General features: G+C 45.3%; 1 protein-coding gene across 2 annotated transcripts in view; it reads left to right on the forward strand.

The window, feature by feature from the left end:
• Nucleotides 1–205: 205 nt before the first annotated feature.
• Nucleotides 206–19,451, forward strand: part of SP1 (Sp1 transcription factor) — a 33,423-nt gene continuing 14,177 nt past the window's right edge. The window contains exons 1-3 of one of the 2 annotated variants that reach the window (XM_067529840.1): nt 206–448; nt 2,287–2,387; nt 3,345–4,815. In XM_067529840.1, coding sequence (XP_067385941.1) covers nt 442–448; nt 2,287–2,387; nt 3,345–4,815 — 1,579 coding nt within the window. In that variant the 5' untranslated portion in view covers nt 206–441. Of the gene's footprint in view, nt 449–924; nt 999–2,286; nt 2,388–3,344; nt 4,816–19,451 lie in introns of those variants that run through there. The other variant, XM_067529839.1, reaches the window with a different exon arrangement.

The following is a 19,451-nucleotide window of genomic DNA, read 5'->3' on the forward strand; positions in this document are numbered from 1 at the left end:
CGCCTCATCCCTTCGTCCCTCCCTCCGTCCACCCTTCACTAAACAGGCCTTCTGATTTCCTATTGGCCCCTTCCTCCGTCAGTTCCTCCCGCTTCCCTCCCTCATTGGGCGGAGCCGAAAAATGGGCGTATCCCAGGGCCGGAGCTTTTCGTGGCCTGCTCCCACTCCCTCTTAGGATCCGCCTGGTTTTCCATTGGCCATCCGACTTGTCATCCGCCATTAGTCCCGCCCCCATGGTGGCGCCTAGCCTCCTGATTGGGCGGAGCCGAGACGGGAGGCGTATCCCGGGGCCGGGGCCGTGTCGCGCAGCTCCCCCTCAGTCCCTCCCTCGCCAGCCCTTTGGCGGTCACCGGCGGGGTTAGGCTGCCTCGTCAGCGAGTCGGGCTCCCCCGCCCCTCCCCCCGCCCCGATAGCGACTTGGGCTCGCCCCCCGCAGCGACCATGAGCGGTAAGGACGGGACCATCCCGGCCCCGGGGGACGCGAGTCCGGCCGACTCCAACGGGCCGGGCGGCCCCGCCCCAGCCAGCCCCCACCCCACCCCCGGGCCGAGGGGACCTGGGAGGGGAGGGACCCGGGGGAGGGGGGAGCCCTCGGGGGTGGGACCCTGGGGGAGGGGGCTCGAGATGGGGGAGGATCCCGGGGGAGGGGGCCTGAGGCGCGGGAGGAACTGAGAGGACGGGGCCTGCGAGAGGGAGAGGGCCAGGATCCCGGGAGGGAGGGGGAATCCTCGTGGGGGCGGTCCGGGGGGGGGAGGTTGTACCTGAGCCCGGCCCCGGGGAGGGGAGAGACCGAGGGGGAGAGGTGCCGAGGAGGGGAGGGCTCTAGATGGGGGAGGATCCAGGGGTGGGGGAACCCGTCGTGGGGTGGAAGGGGGAGGGAAGGGGTGAAGTTCCAGGGGGCGAGGGGTGAGTCCCTTGGGGAGGGGCATCCCTGCTGGGGATGGATCTCCCAGGAAACCCGCGTGGGGGAGGCCCAAGAGAGGGGGAGCCCTCGTGGGGTGAGTCCCCTGGCGGAGGGCGTAAGGATCCTGGAGGGAAGGAGGGCTTGGGGGGGGGGTGGAATCTCAGTGGAAGAGGGGCAGCTTGTGGGGAGGGGTGCCAGGAATCTGAAGGGAGAGATCTTGTGTGGGAGGTCCCAGGAGGGCAGGAGTAAGGATGGGCGGGGGGAGCCCGAGGGGGGTGGATCCTGTGGGGGAGGTCCCGGAGGGAAGGGGAATTCTTGCGTGGTGGATCCTGTGGGGAAGGGAGCCAGAGTCTTGGGGAGGAGACTTCATGGGGACGGAGCTGGGAGGAGGTGGACAGGATCCTGGTGGGGGTCTTCCTGCGGCAGGATCTCAGGGAAGGGGGTGGAACCATCGTGAGGGTGGATCTCTTGCGTGGAGCTTTTATGGGAGAGGCTTTGGGGGGAGGGTGTGGATTCTGAGGGCGAAGGGGATGCCTCATGTGATGGATCCTATGGGGAAAGAGGCCTGGATCCCATTCTTCAGAGGGAATGGGGGGGGGGGACCCTTGTGGGGGAGTCCCAGGTGGAGGGGTAGCACTTGTGAAGGATCCCAGGGAGAGGGGTGAACCATTGTGGGGGAGGATCCTGGGGGGTGGGGAACACTTGTGGGATGGATCCTGGGGGGAGGGGGAACTTGGAGGTGGGTAGAGGTCTAGTGGGGCAGGATCCTAGGCAGTAGGGGGAACCCTTGTAGGCCTGGGAGGGGGAATGCGCAGGGGAGGGAGGAAGGGATTAGGGTCCTGAGGATGGGGGATATGGAGACTGGGGGGAGAACCCAGGGTTGGAGTGGGGAGCAGAGGAAGGGACTCACATGAGTGGAATGGGGAGGAACCTGAGAGGGGCAGGGAGCTTGTTCCTCCCACTTCCTCCTCCCTGAATCTCTGTGCTAACCCCACATTTGTCAATTTCTTCCCCATTCTCTTTTCTTTCCTGCATATCAGCCCCTCTTCCCCTCTCCTGCTTTCCCTTTCTGTCTCCTTCTCGTTCACTGTCTCCCCATTTATGATCCCCTCAATCCGTCCCTTTTACCTCTCTCTGTGCCCCATTGAGTGACTAGATATAGGAGTGGTTGGCACCCTTTAAGTACTTAGAAAAACTCTTTCCCCTTTCTAGTCCCATCTCCCTCCTTTCTGTTTTTACCCTCCTGCATGTTCTCTGTTCCCTTAACTTTCCTGTTTTTAAACTGCTCTCATCACCCTTCTCAGCCCTTCCCTGTACACTGCTTCTTGTAAACCTTTTACATTCTTGGTGTAACCGTGTCTCTCATTTTCCTCCCCATGCAGACCAAGAGGGTCCAGAACAAATGGCTGTTGTGAAGTCCGAGAAGGAAGAAGAAAGTGCTTGTAGTAGCAGCGGTAGTATTGGAGGCAACGGTGAGGGCCAGGTGAGTGGAGTCCCAGCAGGGTGGGAAAAGGGAAGATTGTGTATGATGTTAGTGGGGAGTCAGATAGGGGTTCTGGGGGATAGCATGCAATACTAGTGAATATCTAACTGGGACAGCCTCTTGTACCTTACTTCTGCTGAGAGGAGGCAGGTTGGTGGTAACCTTACATCCTGCCAAAACCTTGGACTCTTGTGTGGTGGGGTTCTCTGTGGTGGGCACAATAGTAAAGGGGCTGGTTTTGTGAGTCTCAGATAGAGGGAGGAGAGTTTTAAGACTGGGGATATCAGCCACTTCTTTGACCTTGCATAACTTATAGCGTGCGTGCACGCATATAACTTCAAAACAAACACTCCACTGCGCACACATCTCCCCCTCGGGGGAGGAGGAGAGAACAAGCATGTGACGTGTTAGTCATATTGCTTCACGCACCACGGGAAGGTGCTCAGATGCTATGCTAATGAGCATGGTACGAGAACCTATAGAAGATGGAATAGCGGCGGCCCCCTGATATATACAGAACCTCCACCAATGCTAAAATTTGTGCACCTCCTCCAAGAAATAGTGATTATAGCCCCTGCTTTAAACCCCTTTTCTATTCAGGGCATTCATGGTCTCGGGGTCCATAAGTGCCTAGTAGCAATAGTACTGCCTCTTAGGATCTCTCCTCTGGAGGATGTGCCAAATATCACGGCAGAGGGAAACTTCCTTGTCTTGGGGCTGAATTGGGGAAGCAGTTTCTGATATCTCTACTTGTGTTTCATTGAAAACCTTCCTCCATTTGCTCATGCCTGACAGCCCTGTGTTTGCCAGTTGTATTTTCTAGCAGTGGAGGCAGGGTTGTTTCACTAAGAGGTATTGCTCTGGTTTTTAGATGAACACTCCTTGTTTTTGCTTATTTTGCACTGCTAAGCGGATTGGTGAATGGATACTTAACTCCTCCTCCCTGTGTCTCTTTAGGAATCCCAGCCTTCACCCCTGGCTCTGCTGGCAGCTACATGCAGTAGGATTGAGTCTCCCAATGAGAACTCCAACAGCTCCCAGAGCCAACAGGGAGGCTCAGGTGAGCTGGACCTCACAGCTGCTGCTGCTCAGCTTGCCCAGACTACAAATGGTTGGCAAATCATTTCCTCTGGCTCTGGGACACCCACCTCCAAGGATCAAGGGAGCAATGGCAATGAGTCATCACCAAAAAACCGACCAGTGACAGCTGGGCAGTATGTGGTTACTGCTGCCTCCAATTTGCAGAACCAGCAGGTCCTGACCAGTTTGCCTAGTGTTATACCTAATATTCAGTACCAGGTGATCCCACAATTTCAAACAGTTGATGGGCAGCAGCTGCAGTTTGCCACCACCCCAGCCCCAGTCAATGTCCAGCAGGATGCCTCTGGCCAACTTCAGATCATCCCTGGGACAAATCAGCAGATCATTACAAACAGAGGTGGGACAGGCAATATCCTAGCTGCTATGCCAAATCTGCTGCAGCAGGCTGTCCCAATCCAGGGGGTTGGCTTGGCCAATAATGCCCTCTCGGGACAAACCCAATATGTGACAAATGTCCCAGTGGCTTTAAATGGTAATATCACCTTGTTGCCTGTCAACAGTGTTGCCGCCAGTTTGGCGCCAACTTCTCAGACCGTCACTTTAAGTAGCTCTGGTTCTCAAGACAGCAGCTCTCAAATAGTGACTTCTGGTGCTGCAATCAGCTCTTCCAACCTAGTCACATCTCATGCCAGCTCTGGTTCGTTTTTCACCAATGCCAACAGCTATTCTACCACTACCACAACCAGTAACATGGGCATCATGAATTTTTCCAGCAGTGGAACCATGGGAACAAACGTTCAGGTCCAGACACCCCAGAGGGTTAGCGGCATTCAGAATTCGGACTCTCTGCAGAACCAGGCACTGCAGCAAAGTCAGCAAAAGGATGCCGATCAAAATCAGCAGTCCCAGCAGCAGATCCTAGTACAGCCTCAGCTTGTCCAAGGAGGGCAAACCATTCAGGCCCTTCAAGCTGCTCCACTCTCTGGCCAGACCTTTACCACCCAAGCCATCTCCCAGGATGCCTTGCAGAACATTCAGCTTCAAGCAGTCCCCAACTCTGGTCCAATCATTATTCGAACGCCCACTGTCGGGCCAAATGGACAGGTCAGCTGGCAGACCATTCAGCTGCAGAACCTTCAAGTGCAGAACCCACAAGCTCAGACAATCACCTTGGCCCCAATGCAGGGAGTATCTCTGGGGCAAACGGGGCACACCAACACAACTCTCACACCAATAGCCTCGCTCCCCGGTGGCACCGTCACTGTAAATGCGGCTCAGCTGTCCTCTATGCCAGGCCTTCAGACCATTAACCTCAGTGCCTTGGGAGCGTCTGGAATCCAGGTGCACCAGCTACAAGGGCTGCCACTGACTATAGCGAACGCCACTGGTAAGTTTGAACATTTTGTTACAATGACTTCTGAATTGTTTTTTGTTTCTGATCTCGCTTCCTACAAGGCAGGGTTTCTCAGCCTTTTTGTGCCAGTGACACCCCCCCCCCCCCTTTGGATTTAAAAATAAAAATTGTGAACACCCCCCCCCCCCCAAACTAGAAAAAATTGCAACCTTCCTCCCATATTAAGCTTGTGTTTTGGGGCTGAAACACATAAATTAACTTTGCAGGGCCCCAGGCAATTACTCTGCTTCCTAGCTTAACACCAGCTCTGCTTGTGACCCCACAAAAAACCCCCTCCTTCCTGGGGGTTGTGACCCACAGGTTGAGAAACCCCGCTATAAGGAGAGGAAGCAGAAGACATGAGTTGTCTAGACTATAACATCCAGCTAGGGGAGTGGTATCAAACACCCAATCTGCAAGCCGGATCTGACCTTTTTCATTTATGTGACAGGTTCAGATTCTGTAGAATGAAGCCTTCCATTTTAAAATGTTTAGTCTTCACCGTTGTGAAGATAAAGTCCCACAATAGGAACAAAGTATTATAGAAGCAATATTGTCTTCCAGAATCTTAAGGCAACCTGAAACTAATTCTGAAGAGGTGTGAGCTGACTACTCACCCTCCATTAATCCTGGAGTTCACACCAAAATCCAATTGTGAAGTTTTAACTCCTTCATTGCTGATCATTTTAACAGATGAAATGGAGGGAAGTGATAGTGGTAGGCATGCTTTGTGTTCCTGCTTTGGGGTTTCAGCCAGCCACCAGCAAAGGGTTAGAGAGGGATTCCTCCCCTCCACCCCCAGTGCATTCTGGGAAGTTGTGGCATTTTTAATCTCCTTCTGAAGCATCAAGGATGACCACGGATGGAGATGGGACACGGCGTGGTGGGCCAGGACCAGGTGGCACCAAGCATCCTGTCTCTCTCAGGTGCATGGCTGGCTGGTTCTCGCTCACATGCTCGAGGCCTAACTTATTACCACAGGAGAGGACGGGAAGGCGTTTTCCCCGGGTCAAATTGGCAGTGACCTTGGGGATTTTTCACCTTCCTCTGCAGTGTGTGGGTGTTGATCACTTGCCGAAGTTATCGGGGTATAACTCATTGAATCATTTCCCTGCCACTGCAGGAGTCTCAAGCACTGGTGTGATTCGGTCCCTCCTCTGCCTGTGACACATGGTAGTCTAATATCCTGTTGGTTTCATTTACTTTGGTCGTATTGCTGCTGTTGGTTTTGCTATTGCTTTGATCTTATTGCTGGGGGTGATGGTGTGGGTGCTGGGTGGTGTTGGTGGCTGGTGATATCTAGAGGTAAGAATAGATGATCTAGATGATCCAGTGGTCCTTTCTGGCTTTGAACTCTATGATTCTGTGAAATGTGAGTGAAGCCCCAGGGAGGAGGGAATTGAGACCTCAGATGGATAGAGAAGAGGGAGAGAGACAGAAAGGAGGCATGCGGAAAGAGGAGACACAAAAGACAGAAATAGCAGTGATTCCAAAAGAGAAGAAGTAATGCTGAGTGCAACACTGAAGCTCTGAACAAATTACGAACCACTAAAATTCATTTTCTAGATAAAGCCTGTATTCTGCTCTTGACCCTTTGTTCAAACCTCTTATTGACACAAATAAGAGATCCATTGTGTGTTGGAGGCAGTGTACAGTCATTATAGAGGTCTAAATATATATATATATATATATGTACACATTGTCCATATACATGTACAAGAGGAATTCAGCACTTTCCACTGAATGAGTTTGACACCTCTGACTTGGGATAAACCAGTCAGGATGGCAAACTCTACAAGGCATAAGAGTCAAATTTGGGGAATATTGTAATATTTTTTCGTCCATTTTAAATTAGGAATTTCCATACAGTAACTTGAAGTATGTGGTCAGAAGAAGGTGGGGGTGGGTATAAGATGCTATGATCTCATTACTTTAAGATGTTCAAACATTCAGACTGGCACAAAACATCCTGATTGTTGAGAGGGACCATTTGTGAGAAGACAGTATTGATTCAATGGAAACAATCTATAGTTTGTAGTGCCTTCTGGTGTCAGTGCAATGTGCATTTATGGTGTTGCCAGTCTTGACACTTGGAAATTTTGTTCCTCCTTTTGAGACAGAGCAGGTCTTAGTGAACTTAAGGGAAAGAAATGAAGGCTGAAAAGTAATATTTTGAAATTTGCCTTTTCTTCATAATAGCTTCTTAGGATGGTGCATGTTGCATCATTTTATATCTTAGTTAAAAATGCAGCCACTCGAGAGTCTCATAATTTAGAAGAAATTTAAATGTTGCACAATTCAACTTCTGTTTCCTTCATGAAAGAATAAAGCCACTTCCCTGGAATTGTTTTGCAGTGTTTTGTGACCTGTTGAACTGCTGTTAAATTAGTTTGGGTTTTGTATGTCACGAGCTGTTTTCATATCTGATTAACTGTAGTCGGTGGTGGTTTTCCACTGTATGAAGTCATAAAAATAACATATATCTTTTTCATAAGCAGTTTGTGTGCGTGGAATGGGGTCTATTTTGTCATTTCATTTGTCTGATTTCTTCCGTGGATTCACTAGTCTTGTATGATACTCTAACATCATGATCCTTCAAGTGCATCTTGTGCTGCCTTCTTAGAGCAAGCTGCATAGGCTCTGTTTTAAACACGCTATGGCACAGGCATTGAAGCACATGAGCAACTCCTAGTTCCTGTATTTGTGAGATGGCTCTGCCCTTGATGGATGGGTCAGGGAGGAACTGTCTTAGAGACTATCCATCAGAGGGCTAGTCTCTGAGCAGTCATGTTCCTTTTTTTTTTAAGAACAACCCTGAGAGCCATGTGTTAGAGTAGAAAGAGAGCTGCTTTTAGAGGAAAATACCTTAGTGGTGATGACACATTTGCTGCCTTAATTTTTAATTGTTTGCCATAATGCATTCTGCATCAGAGACGGCCAGAGGCCTTTTTTCCTCAGCTTGGAGGATCTGATGTTCAGGTGACACTTTGATATAAGTTAGTTAGATGTTTGATAGCTGTTATAGTTCAGGCTTTGAGGGAACCTACTTGGGTGGCTGTGTCCAAGCTCTCATGTGGTGATATATAAATAAATTTTAGGCGGAGCTGGAAGTGATGCCTATTGTTAAAGTTGCCTCACACTTTCTATTATGCACCCCTGTTGCTTATAACTGCCAAACTTGAATAGTTTGTGCTGGAACTTTCTATGCTTGCATTCTGCCTCGGGGGCAATTTTTTTTTTTTAAGTTTTGGCCCAAACCGTTAATCCACTTCAGAGTGAGTTGAAAGGAAAAGTGAAACTGATATTTGATCAGGGGATAACGGTATATAATCAGAAGTGGTGGGTGCCAGGAGAGCAGAGCTATCATCTTGGCTCTTCCACTATCACTGTGCACTTCATGGCTTTTGGCTGTATTATTGAGTAAGGTTATTATTTCCTTCATTTAACAGAAGAGGTAACTGAGCGGTTGCACAGGCTCGCTTACAGAGAGCTGAGGGATACAACCGTGGTCTCCAGTATTAGAGATTCAAATCTCCTGCAGTCATTCTGAATGAGTGTGCTAAACGGGTGTGTCTTGGTGCTTGTCTATACCCACCAGCCCTCATTTTTCTCCAGAGCCAGGAAATAAAACAGGGGGACCCTGACTTCCAGTATTTCACTGCTCTGTGCAAATAGCTGTGTGCAAATAGCTGTGCAAGCCATTGGTGAGGGGTGTGTTGTGTGTACCTTTAATGGCTAGCCTACGTGGAAAAGATAAGTCTACTACTGCTATTAGTTATACTCCTTTAGCTCAGGTAATAATAGTTTGTACTGTGGATCTAATGGTTCTGAGTTCCAACTCTGATGGAGATCCGGGCAGGGAGTCAATATGGCTCCATGTGATGCAACTTCTGTCTTTCAGTTTTCTTGTTTAAAAACAAAACAAAAAAAACCCACCAAAAAACAAGGGAATTAAAAAGTTTAAAAGAACTAAGGTTTGAAGTCAAGCACTCAAGAGTTAACAAGTACCAGAAAACAGGGTGCTTGTGCAATCTTAATTCTGCTCTTCTGTATTATGGAATTTTTAATTCCATGATCACATACTATTTGTTCTATAGGACTCCTGCTTCTTTCATTGTAGTGTATGGATAGTAAATGGGGCAGAGGGTTATAAGATGAGAGGATGTTCTCTTGTGGCGAAAGCACTGGACTGGAACCCAGGAGAGCTGGATTTTTGATCGGCTCTGTCATAGACTCCCTGTGTGATCTTGGGCCAGACTCTTACATGTACGCAAAAGTAGGTAGAATTAAATTTGCAAATACTACCTTAATTATAGTATTCCCTAAATCTTGTGTGTGACTAAATCCTCTAGGAAGCCTTGGAAAATCTCAGCCACCAGTAATCCTTGGAGGTTATCACGTGCACAAAGTAACCTTAATGATTTGCAGCCTTAATGGTTTTTTAACCTAGTTTTTTCCTTGTGTGTATGAAATTACACTCAAATATTGTGTTGAGGATGTAATAGTGCCAGGCAATGTTGCTTGGACGATAGAAAACTCAACTGGGAGACTCAGGAGACATGGGATCTGTTTCTGGCTTTACCACTGGGTGATCTTGAACAAATCACTTCACCTCCCTGTTTCCACATCAGAAAAATGGGGATCGTGATGTTTATCTCCTTCGTAAAGTGCTTTGAGATCTATTGATGTAAAGGGCTATATAAGAGCTCAATGGCATTATTATTACAATAGTCACACTCAAATGGTGGCTGCTTCTGTTTCTTAATAAATACTAATAGGAATGAGGATTGTCTCGATGCAGTAACGAAGCGGGTTGTGGTCAAACTTTGTTCTGCATGCAACTCTAGGACAACTCCAGCATTTGGTTTTAATTTTGTGTGTTTATGGAACAGGATTGCAGTGTTCAAGTACCACCTGTATAAGGATCAGTGAAGGAGACATCACTCCTGCTATACATCTTATAAAGAAGTCATTAAAATGTCATCTGTGTCAAAAATGTAAGCCTGTCTAGAGCAAGGAAGCCAGTTTGAATATTGATATTTTTTTTGCATCGTAGCAAAGACTTTGTGGAAATTCAGGGGCATACGACACTTACAGAAGTACTTGAGCCACCGTAGTTTCTTTTCCCCTTTCTGCTTCACTTTAAGAAACCAACCTTTTAGCTTTTAGGCCATTAACCACAAAGTTTATGGCACATATGGTGAAATGGACCAGGCTCGCGTGTTGGGCAACTCAAATTAATAAAGCACTTTTATATAGTACTGTAAGTGCTGCTTTGCTTTTGGTGCTGGTTGTCTTCAAGACAGGATAGTCTACTGCCTGGGTCAAGTATGTGCTAGGTAAATAGACTACTGTGATGCGTTCCCATTAGGTGTCATTGATACAAGGCATTCAGGACCATAATGAATGAATGAGTTAAAGCACTCCGCTGAGGTTCTCTTTGTAGTGCAAAACAGCTGAGCACAAAAGAGGAGACTGACATTCATGCTCCCTGGTAAGCCCATGCAGCCAGGGGTTGGAGAGCGGAGCTTACAGGATTTCCCACCTTCCAGACACACAGGGCTAGTGGCCGGAACAAGGCTTCATTTTTAAATTGGCAAAGCATTGTTTATCTTTGTGGTCTGGAAGGAAGCAGTCTGTGTGACGCTGGAGAGCACAGCTCAGAATGGCTATTTCTTGGGACAGGGCAGTGTTTCCTCATCAAGGAGTCCTGCAAAAGGGAGTGGTCTGTCTGCAGTTTGTTCCTGACTCCCTTCAGGAAAACTGAATTTTCGTAAGGAAATGACATGACTCTGCGTCGCCAATTTCTCATCCTAATGGAGGACACTCAGTTTGACTGTCATTCAACCAGTGGGGCGTTGCTACCAATTTGGGCCCCAGTCCTGTAGAGAGATCTGTGCAGGCAGACTGTTACGCTCTGTCACAGTCCCATTGCATTGTGAATCGCACTGGAGATTCTTCTTCTCAGTCTTCCTCTAAATCACAGTCTTGAGGCATTTTGTCTGCATTAGCTTTGATCCTATGACATCAGTTATAGTGTGAGTTTCTGCTAAGGGTGGTGTTACATTTTCACTTTAGTTTTCTCTGCCATTCTCTGGCCATTTGTACCTCAGTCCCTCGTGGTTAGTTAGTTTGTTTTTACTTCTGGCTTCAAATAAGGAATGTTTTGGCTTTTTGTGGATCAGTTAGCAAGTTAGCACTGTCAGACTGGGTCTCTGTCTATAGCCTGCATCAAAATATGATGCATTTTTGAGAATGTGAACTAGTTTCTTCTCTTGCCTTCTCCCACCACCTGCAAAAGCAGGCTGGCAGACGGAACTTGGCTTCAGAGGTCAGTAAAGTATTTGAATAGATGCATGCTAAGCTATTGAATGTAGGCAAGGAACACTGCAGAAACATTATTTTTAAAGGCTCATGTCAAAGAAAATAACCCTTTGAAACCTGTTTCCTTATCGTTACCAAATGCATCCCTACCTTGTCTGTCTATAATAACTTTTGTTCTTGTGGGGTTTCTCATAGCTGTTGGGTTGCTGGCACAAATCCTTTTTTTTTTTTTTTTAAAGAGATTTTGTATTTGGGGGAGATGAGACCTCCACATGGTATACATACTGTTTGAGGTGGGATGAGGGATAAATTAGGTTACACTATAGGGCAAGATCCCTTTTTTACTCACTAATCATTTAAATGATCATATCAAATGACATAACTTCAAAACAGTAAGTCGGTTCTGTAATTTCATTCCATGTACCTCAGATGGGGGGGAATTTAAAAGTACAATGTATTTGCTTCTTGTAGATTTTTTTATTTCTCTCCTTGCTCCCTACAAAAGAGAGTTTCATTTTAATTGAAGAAATATCCATAATACTGGTGATCTGAAGAGTCCACTCATACACACTTGTATGATTCAATAAGAGGAAAACTTTGTATTGGGATTTTGCCCCTGAAACTGTTGAAACAAAAACTTGGTGCTGGGCAGTTGGCTTCAGCCAAGTTTGAGTGCTATTCACAACTTTACATCAGCTTCAAACCCTCGATAATGGGAAGTGTATACTGGAAATACCGAGAACATCTTGCCTCATATTACAGCCTTGTATCCGCAGTGGCTCTTGTACTGTCTTTAAGTCAGAAACAAGCATAAAGTAAAACTGTTCGTGAAAATGTCCGTGTTGTTCATATAACAATGTTATGAACATTTTCACTCTGTTTACCTCCCTCCATTGCAGTGTTCAGGTTGTGCCAATTTTAAAGTCACTGTCTTTTGTAGCCAGATTGAAGTTTCTGAGAACTGTAACCGAATTGATTTGAGCTAACAACTTGCTTCACAGGGTTGCTGAACACTGTAGTCTGCTCAGAGACTTGTTCCTTAACTTGCACCTCTTTTTAGAGCTTTGACTTGCTCAGGACGGTGTTGGCAGCTCTACTGGTTTGACAGGTTTGGTGTTTTGTGCAAGTATCCTGCATTGTTTACATCAGGATTTCCTTGTGCCCGTGTCTGACTGTGAGCAGCAACTTCAGCATCTGTTAACAAGGGGTTAGGAACTCATTCGGCTTTTGTGAATCCAAACTTGTTCCCTTACAAAACTTTAACCACTTTTTCCTGCTGTATTAGACCAAATAACTTCAATTTTTTTCCCAGAAGGAAGTCAATTTAATTTAACTTGCAGCGTAAAAACCTGTAACAATTAAAAGACATCATAGAACTTGATGAGTAGCTTCAAGTCATTAAACACCAAACTAAAATACAATTACTCAATATGCTTTAGTATACTTCGAAGCAGCACACTCTTAGGCTAGCAATACCATGTGTTTCCCCGCTCAGCTGTCCATAACTCAGAAGAATTAACATAGAGCCTCACCAATTTACACAAATGACTATGATAGCAGATTAATGAATTTTGCAAATTAGCAAGTTAAGCAAACAAGATGAAAATCAAGGGTACTGCATTGTAATGTGTACTTTACTTCTTTGTGGCTAGTGTATTTTAATTTTATTTGATCCTCTTTAGTATCGTAGTGCAATATATTTTAGAGAAATTACAACTACTGAATAGCGTGGGATCTTGCTGTCGTTCTGGGCTATAAAATCTGCCGAGAAATGGGAAGAGAATAGGTGTCTTGTGAGAATTATTGGCTTTGTGGACAAGAAAGTTTTTTTTTATTTTTTTCCTGAAGCTGCCAACTACCACAGACCAAAAATAAACGTACTTGCACAGAACTGTTGCATGTTTCAGAAATGTTTTGGGTGTGTTTGGATTGGTCACCTTAGTTTCTCTCTGCTTTGTTTGTATTTGGCAGTGTCCCTTTAAAGAGTTTGCATAAGACACAGTTGTGTTCAGATCCTATATAAAAGTGAATATTGTGGATATTTTTTTCAAGGTCAGCAGTGGCGGATCTAAAAATATTCTGTCTAGAAACCAGAGGGCATTCCTCACCCAGTTTTAGAACATGAAAAAAAATCCCAACCTATCCATTTTGTTCAGACCAGTGGCTTGAAAGACAAGAAACCACTTTGTAAAACCATTGGCCAAGACTCTCGTTTTTGGGTCTTCCATCTTTGACATGAGACTGTTGCAGAATTCGGATAGTGCTTGCAGAATTTTGACACCCCCTCCGCCCCCCAGACAGCGGTAGGCCCCCTGGTGGTCTTCACACACCATTGCCTCTCCAGGATATAACCCAAAGTTCCCGTCTTGTTTCTTCTTGACTGTGATCCGTGAAAGAGCTCCTGTTTTGCTGCATTTCTGTATCTATTTGTGCTACTTCCCGTTGGACTGGTAATGGTTACCTAAACTGCAAGACCTTTACCCTAATGCCTTGGCACATTTGGCTATGCTTTTAATGCCTGCTCTGCTACCCCTTCACCATTTATTTTTAAGCACGGTGGTTCCTCAGTTACAGTGACTGAGTTAAGGTGCTCCAGTGCCTCTTGAGCGGGCCTGTCAGTGTCTTGACACCTACTCGGTATTTCAGCACCGCGGGGGGAGTGCATCCTGTACGTCTTTTGTCTGCAGAAGGGAGGAAGGTTGCTCAGCATGTTCAAACCGTGTCCATACAGCAGGATTATGTCCATGATGGACAATCCTGTTTCACCCCTGCTTTAACCATGTCAGGTAAAGGAGCAGTAGAGACACATGGCCAAAGCAAGGTTGAAACTGCTGCAAAATTAACTGTACTGTTTAGAATTGGCTCAGCTTCATTTTGGAGGTGCTGGAGCTGTACTTCCATGGAAACTCTCTCATCAGTCTTATCTGGAAAGATATTCTTTGTCGTTTGGATTTGAAAATTATACTTGCATAGTTAATATATATTAATGCTTCTGTAACCTGAAAATGGTCTGTGATCTAGACCATAACCATGACAGTTTTGGGCAGAATGATTTGACAAGCAATCTATATTAATGAAGATAATAAAAATAAATTGTCAGGCTTTATTCCTGTACCCCAACCCTTCCCCATAAAATATCACTGTATTCTGGTGACTTCAGAACATTCTGATATATGAAGAATGAAGTGTGCATGTCTTCCCTTTTTTAGTGGTCTTTTATTTCTCTTGCAATAATTTGTTTATACCATGGTCAGGATTAACCCATTGTTTCCCAGAAGGAATGCTTTTTTTTCTATTTATAAAATGCCAACAGAAAAAGGAGTGCAATATAGACTTTTGCATGTTTGAAGTTTGGAGTGGGGCTAGGAATCCAATGATGACAGGAAGTTGGGGTTTGAAGTCCCATTATTGTGTTTGTGCTCATTTTAACCCATGTAACTGCAGTTCCTGGAAGACAGCACATAAGATGATAGTGTGTATACACAGTGCTAGACAGGCTGTTGCTGTCAATTTATGAAGTTTAAAAAAAGCCTTGTTTCCCAACTTTCCCTCCACTCTGTTTTCAGAGTGTAAACGTGGTGCAAGAACTGGAGTAATGATATTTTTCTGTCCTAAAATTACCCAACGTTGTGGGCAGCGTGGAATAATGCTGCTGACTAGGAACAGGAGCTCTAAGCCAAGACTTTCAAAAGTGACTAGAAAGCTTGAGTGGTGGTTGTTGTTTTGAGGGGGTTGGAGCCTAGCTTGAGACACCTTTAAAGGGGGCTGATGTTACAGAAAGTCCCGAGCCACCCATTCTCTGAAAACTGACCATTTTTAAGGTGTCCTAAATAAGGCACTTGAGTCAGGTCTGCATTGGAAAAGGTTTGCCATTATAGCGCGAGTGGCAAACTCTCCTATTGTGGGGGCTTTTGCTGATGTGTCTTATACCTGTTTCCCAAAGGAAACCAGCTGTAGCAGCAAAAGCACTTTTCCGGTGGTATAACTGCATCTGCGCTAGGGCTTTTGCTGGTATAGAAATCTCATTTAAAAATGACACCCTCTAACCAACCTTACTGTACCTGCAAAAATTTCTAGTGTAAATCTGCTCTGAATCACTAGTCACTTAAAAAAATCATGACCACAGTTCATGGCAGTAGCTGTTTTAAGTAATCCAGCAAGTGTTTTCTGGAGCAAGAGACTGCATTTGTGTCTAAAAATTGTGTCCACAGACGCCAACTCCAGTGCAGCCTGCAAGTGGCGGCCAGACTGTCCAAATTGTGTGAATGGGCTCGTCACATGAATTTTATTTGCAGCGTCTTTCAGTTGGTTCGAACCTGGTCACTTCACGTAAGCAATGCTTGTTGTTTCCTTTCCCTTCATCCTTCTCAACTGAGTTTGTATCAAGCAGTTTGTTTATATCTGTTTTTAGAAGGAAATATGCAGAGTTGAAGAATTTGGAGTTGATTGTGTACGTTCAGCTTACCAAGTGACCAGGTCAGCTAATGAATTGTACTGAGCTTCAAGAATGTCAGAGGGAAGTGTTGTGCAATGCATGGTTTGCTTCTAAGAGCTCCGATGAGATTTGCTTGTTCTAGGACTGATATTTTGTTGGGTTAATTGCTTCTAACTTGTGTAACTGGTAACAGAAGTGGTAGAGGCCATTTGAATGCAAGCAAGTGGCTGAAGAAGAAAGAGGATCTTGCATGGATTCATGATTTGTGGACCATCAGGATTTCCTCCTGTACCATTGGGACTATAGAGAGAGAATTTGCTTTCCCAACTTGTGAAAAATTACATTTGCCTTTACATAGCTTCATAGAATTGTGCGTTAAACCCACATTTGGGCTGAAGTGTCAATTTGACTGTAACTTCTTTCTAGCATGATTATTCTGCTCTTTAACTTGTTCCTCTAACATAAGTCTGATTCCAGCAGACAGGGACTGGGCAACTCACAGCACCTGGCCTATAGTCTGTCCTCTAACCAGTATTCTCAACGTCTCCGCTAACGATGACCAACTTTCTGAGGGGTTTTGATGGCTCCATAGTTTTTTTCCCAGGCCTCTAAAGGAGGCGGCCCCTTCATGCATTCACTTTATGCCTCTTGCATTCCCTTTACTCTGGATAAACATTCTGAGCTGTTGCCCTTTCTTATTTTAAGTTCCCACTTTTGAGGTGCCCACTGAGCTTATTTGCAAATTGTGGCTGAGCTCCCGCCTCCACAAAAAGGTAAATAGAAACTGTCAGGCAAGTGAGTCTGATTTCTTCCCCACCCACCCATTTGCTTTGACTGATGTTCCTGGCCATATACTGGTTCTCGCAGCTCATCTAGACTGGGAGGGGCTTTACTGTGATTTCGACCGTCAGTGCAAATGCTTAGTGCAGGCAGGCGAAACCACTAATTGTGCTGGTGGCACTTTCCTACTTTCAAACAGTGGTCCGCTCCCTTGGTGCAACTAGGGACTTTGCCTATGGACAGTCGGGGTTGTATTGATGCAGCTGTACTCATGGCTGTAATCGGCGCAAATCCCTTGCTTGGACAAGGCCTAATGTTGGAGCTGGGGGAGAAAGAAACAACTTGGGTAATGTTTAAAGATATATATGGGAGTAATTTTATACATATATGCTTTAGCCCACAGTCAAATATATAGCTTTTCATAAAGGCTACAGAGTCCTGTGAAGTGTAATGTGCTAGATGGTCACTAACATCTGAAATTAGCCATTCATTCAAATATAAAATTTATAATATTGCTGTTCTTGGTTTGACCCTTGGACCTCCATGTCTTTATTCTGAGAGGTTTAGGACTGTAGTGACACCTACTGGCGAAAGCAGACTTATTAATCAACTAAGAATAATTGCAGAGGGGTAGCCGTAGGACTCTCGTTGTTTTGAAGAATAATTGGTTAGGCAGCTTTTTGTTAACCTTTTACCCAATCAGTATTGCTCAAAACATGAAGTTGTTCTTCAGCTGCAGGAGTAGATATGATACTGATCGTTAAGTACTATATATTGACTGGAGAGTCATAATGTTTAAACTTTGTGTGGCTGTAACATCTCTTATCTCAGTGAAGGTGTTTTCATGTTTGAAGTATCTTGCTTGTAGTGAAAATTTCAGAAAGGTCTGGGTTTAAATCTAATTATTTTTTCTCCCGATTTGCAAAGATATATGTGACCCTTTCACTTAACACCCCGCCCCTCTAATGGCCTCATTCTGCCTTTTAAAGTCTTCGCACTCTGTGTGTGTGGTGTTCTTTTAACAAGTATGTTCTAACTATTGAGAGTGAAGTTTTTCATCATTATGTATAGAGTTATGGGAAATAACAGCTGGCTTGAGGTTGCAGAGCTGCTTCGACAAAGAATGTGCGTGGGTGCTGTCTTTGCAGCCTCTGAATACTTGTAATCTGCAGCTCAGCTTCTCTCCATAATCACCTCTTAATCCCAGAGTAAGAAATAAATTTTCAAAGGGGTCTCAACCTAGTCTGAATTACACATGCAAGCTTTGGAGGCAGCTTTTGAAAATAGGGAGCAGTAATTCCCAGACAGCTGGGCTTTTATCCTTTCCAGGCAGGTTTCCCTGAACACTAGCCTTTGAAATCACATCTCCCACTCCCTGTGTATATTACAGTAGTACCTTTATGCTCCAGCCAAGTCAGCACAAAACTTAGCACAAGGGAGCCCCAAACATGTAGTGTGAGACTCCCTGCCCCAGCAAGCTTTCAGTCTACGTAGAGGAGTCCAGCAAAGGGTTGGAGGGGAAACAGGCATCAAGAGGTGGACTTGCCCCAGTCATGCAGCAGGTGAGTATTAGAGCTGGTAACAGAACTCTGGTCTTCTGAGACCTGGACTAGTACATTATCCATTGGACCATGCTGCACCTCTATTCCTTGGTTTTCCCTGTGTCTTGAGAGAGGCTTTAAATAAGGAATTTTAAGTGGTCTCACATGTTATAATGTGTTTAAGCTAGTCCAAACTGGAAGGCTTATTTGTGAGCCCTATTCAGGTCTATTGCATAAATACTTGAATTGCTTTGCCTAAACTGAGACAGCCTAGCTTTGATTAGCTAAGCTTCAGCTAGACTGGTCTGTCTTGTGCAGATCTAATTCATGAGAATAGTCTGTGTCCAGTTGGTAGGCCTGTCTCTGAGTTGTTTTTAATGCACAGTTCCTTAACCTTGTGGTATTGTTTATTGATTCACATGGGACATAGATAATCTCCTCCTAACAGGGCTCTAATAAAGGCAAATTACTCATCTCACTGGGTTACAATCTGAATTTATCAGAAAGTGCTATACTTGCGGTATCCCCAGTCCTTCTCTTCATAACCCTTGTCTGTATCACTAAAATAATTCCATACTTTTATCAGCACCCTGAGTAGTATCTTAAATGGCTACCCGCTCATTTTGTTCATTTGCACTGCACAGCAGAAGATTGATTGATTGACTTTTGTTTGAACCTGGACGCTGACAGTCATTTATATTTTAATCAATGCAGACTGTAGCGACTCCCCTGAGTTCCTTGAAGATGCTTTTCCCATTGTCTTGCAGTGTCTGCTTCATTCAGATGCACCTCAGTTAGGGCTCATCTGCACATGGAATTGTTGCTGATTAATTGCATGTGGACACTTGTTCTGGATTGATTCCTTATATGGATACTTACTCCAGAATAAGAATGTCGACACTTGGAGTTACTCAGGAATAGTTATTACACTTTAAATTCACACCCCTACCTTAATCAGAAACCACTTTCAAGTGTAGACAGGCCTTTATCAAATTGATATTTGAATTCCAGGTTTAGGGCCAATTCCTGAGATGCTGAGCGCCTCCTGTGTTATCTGTTAGAAAGAAATATGAGAGTGTTGTTGGAACTTCGGGCTGCTGGGGGGTGCATTGTACCTGGAACAACTTCTTTTTAAATTAGAATTTCATGAACAACAACTTCATTTAAAAGGGATTAAGACTGGGTAAGGGTGACATCCGGCTGCGAGAGCTGGAGATCTACTAAAACGTTAGACAGCAATCCAGATGCTTTTGAAAAGAAGTGCCTATGAAGTTTCTGGGCATTGTTTGGAAAGACTTAATCACCAACTGTGAGATCTGCAAAATCACCAAACAGCAGAATCAGAAGGAAGCGCTAGATGTATTTGAGGCGTGTATTGCTCGCTGGTAGACGGACTCCAGCTTGAAGCTGTCAAGTGGAAACCAGCTGGTGTGAGGGTGCTCAAGAGAAACCTTAGGAAAAACTCTTAGCAGGGAGAGTAGAAGAGTCAATCTCAACACCATAGAGCAAATGGCAGAGAGGAATGGAAGAGAGAGGTTTCTGCCCTGTGC

This window comes from Emydura macquarii, unplaced genomic scaffold (genome assembly GCF_026122565.2).
Source record: "Emydura macquarii macquarii isolate MOO-44397 ecotype Brisbane River unplaced genomic scaffold, CSIRO-AGI_Emac_v2 contig_2994, whole genome shotgun sequence".
Classification (NCBI taxonomy): domain Eukaryota; kingdom Metazoa; phylum Chordata; order Testudines; family Chelidae; genus Emydura; species Emydura macquarii.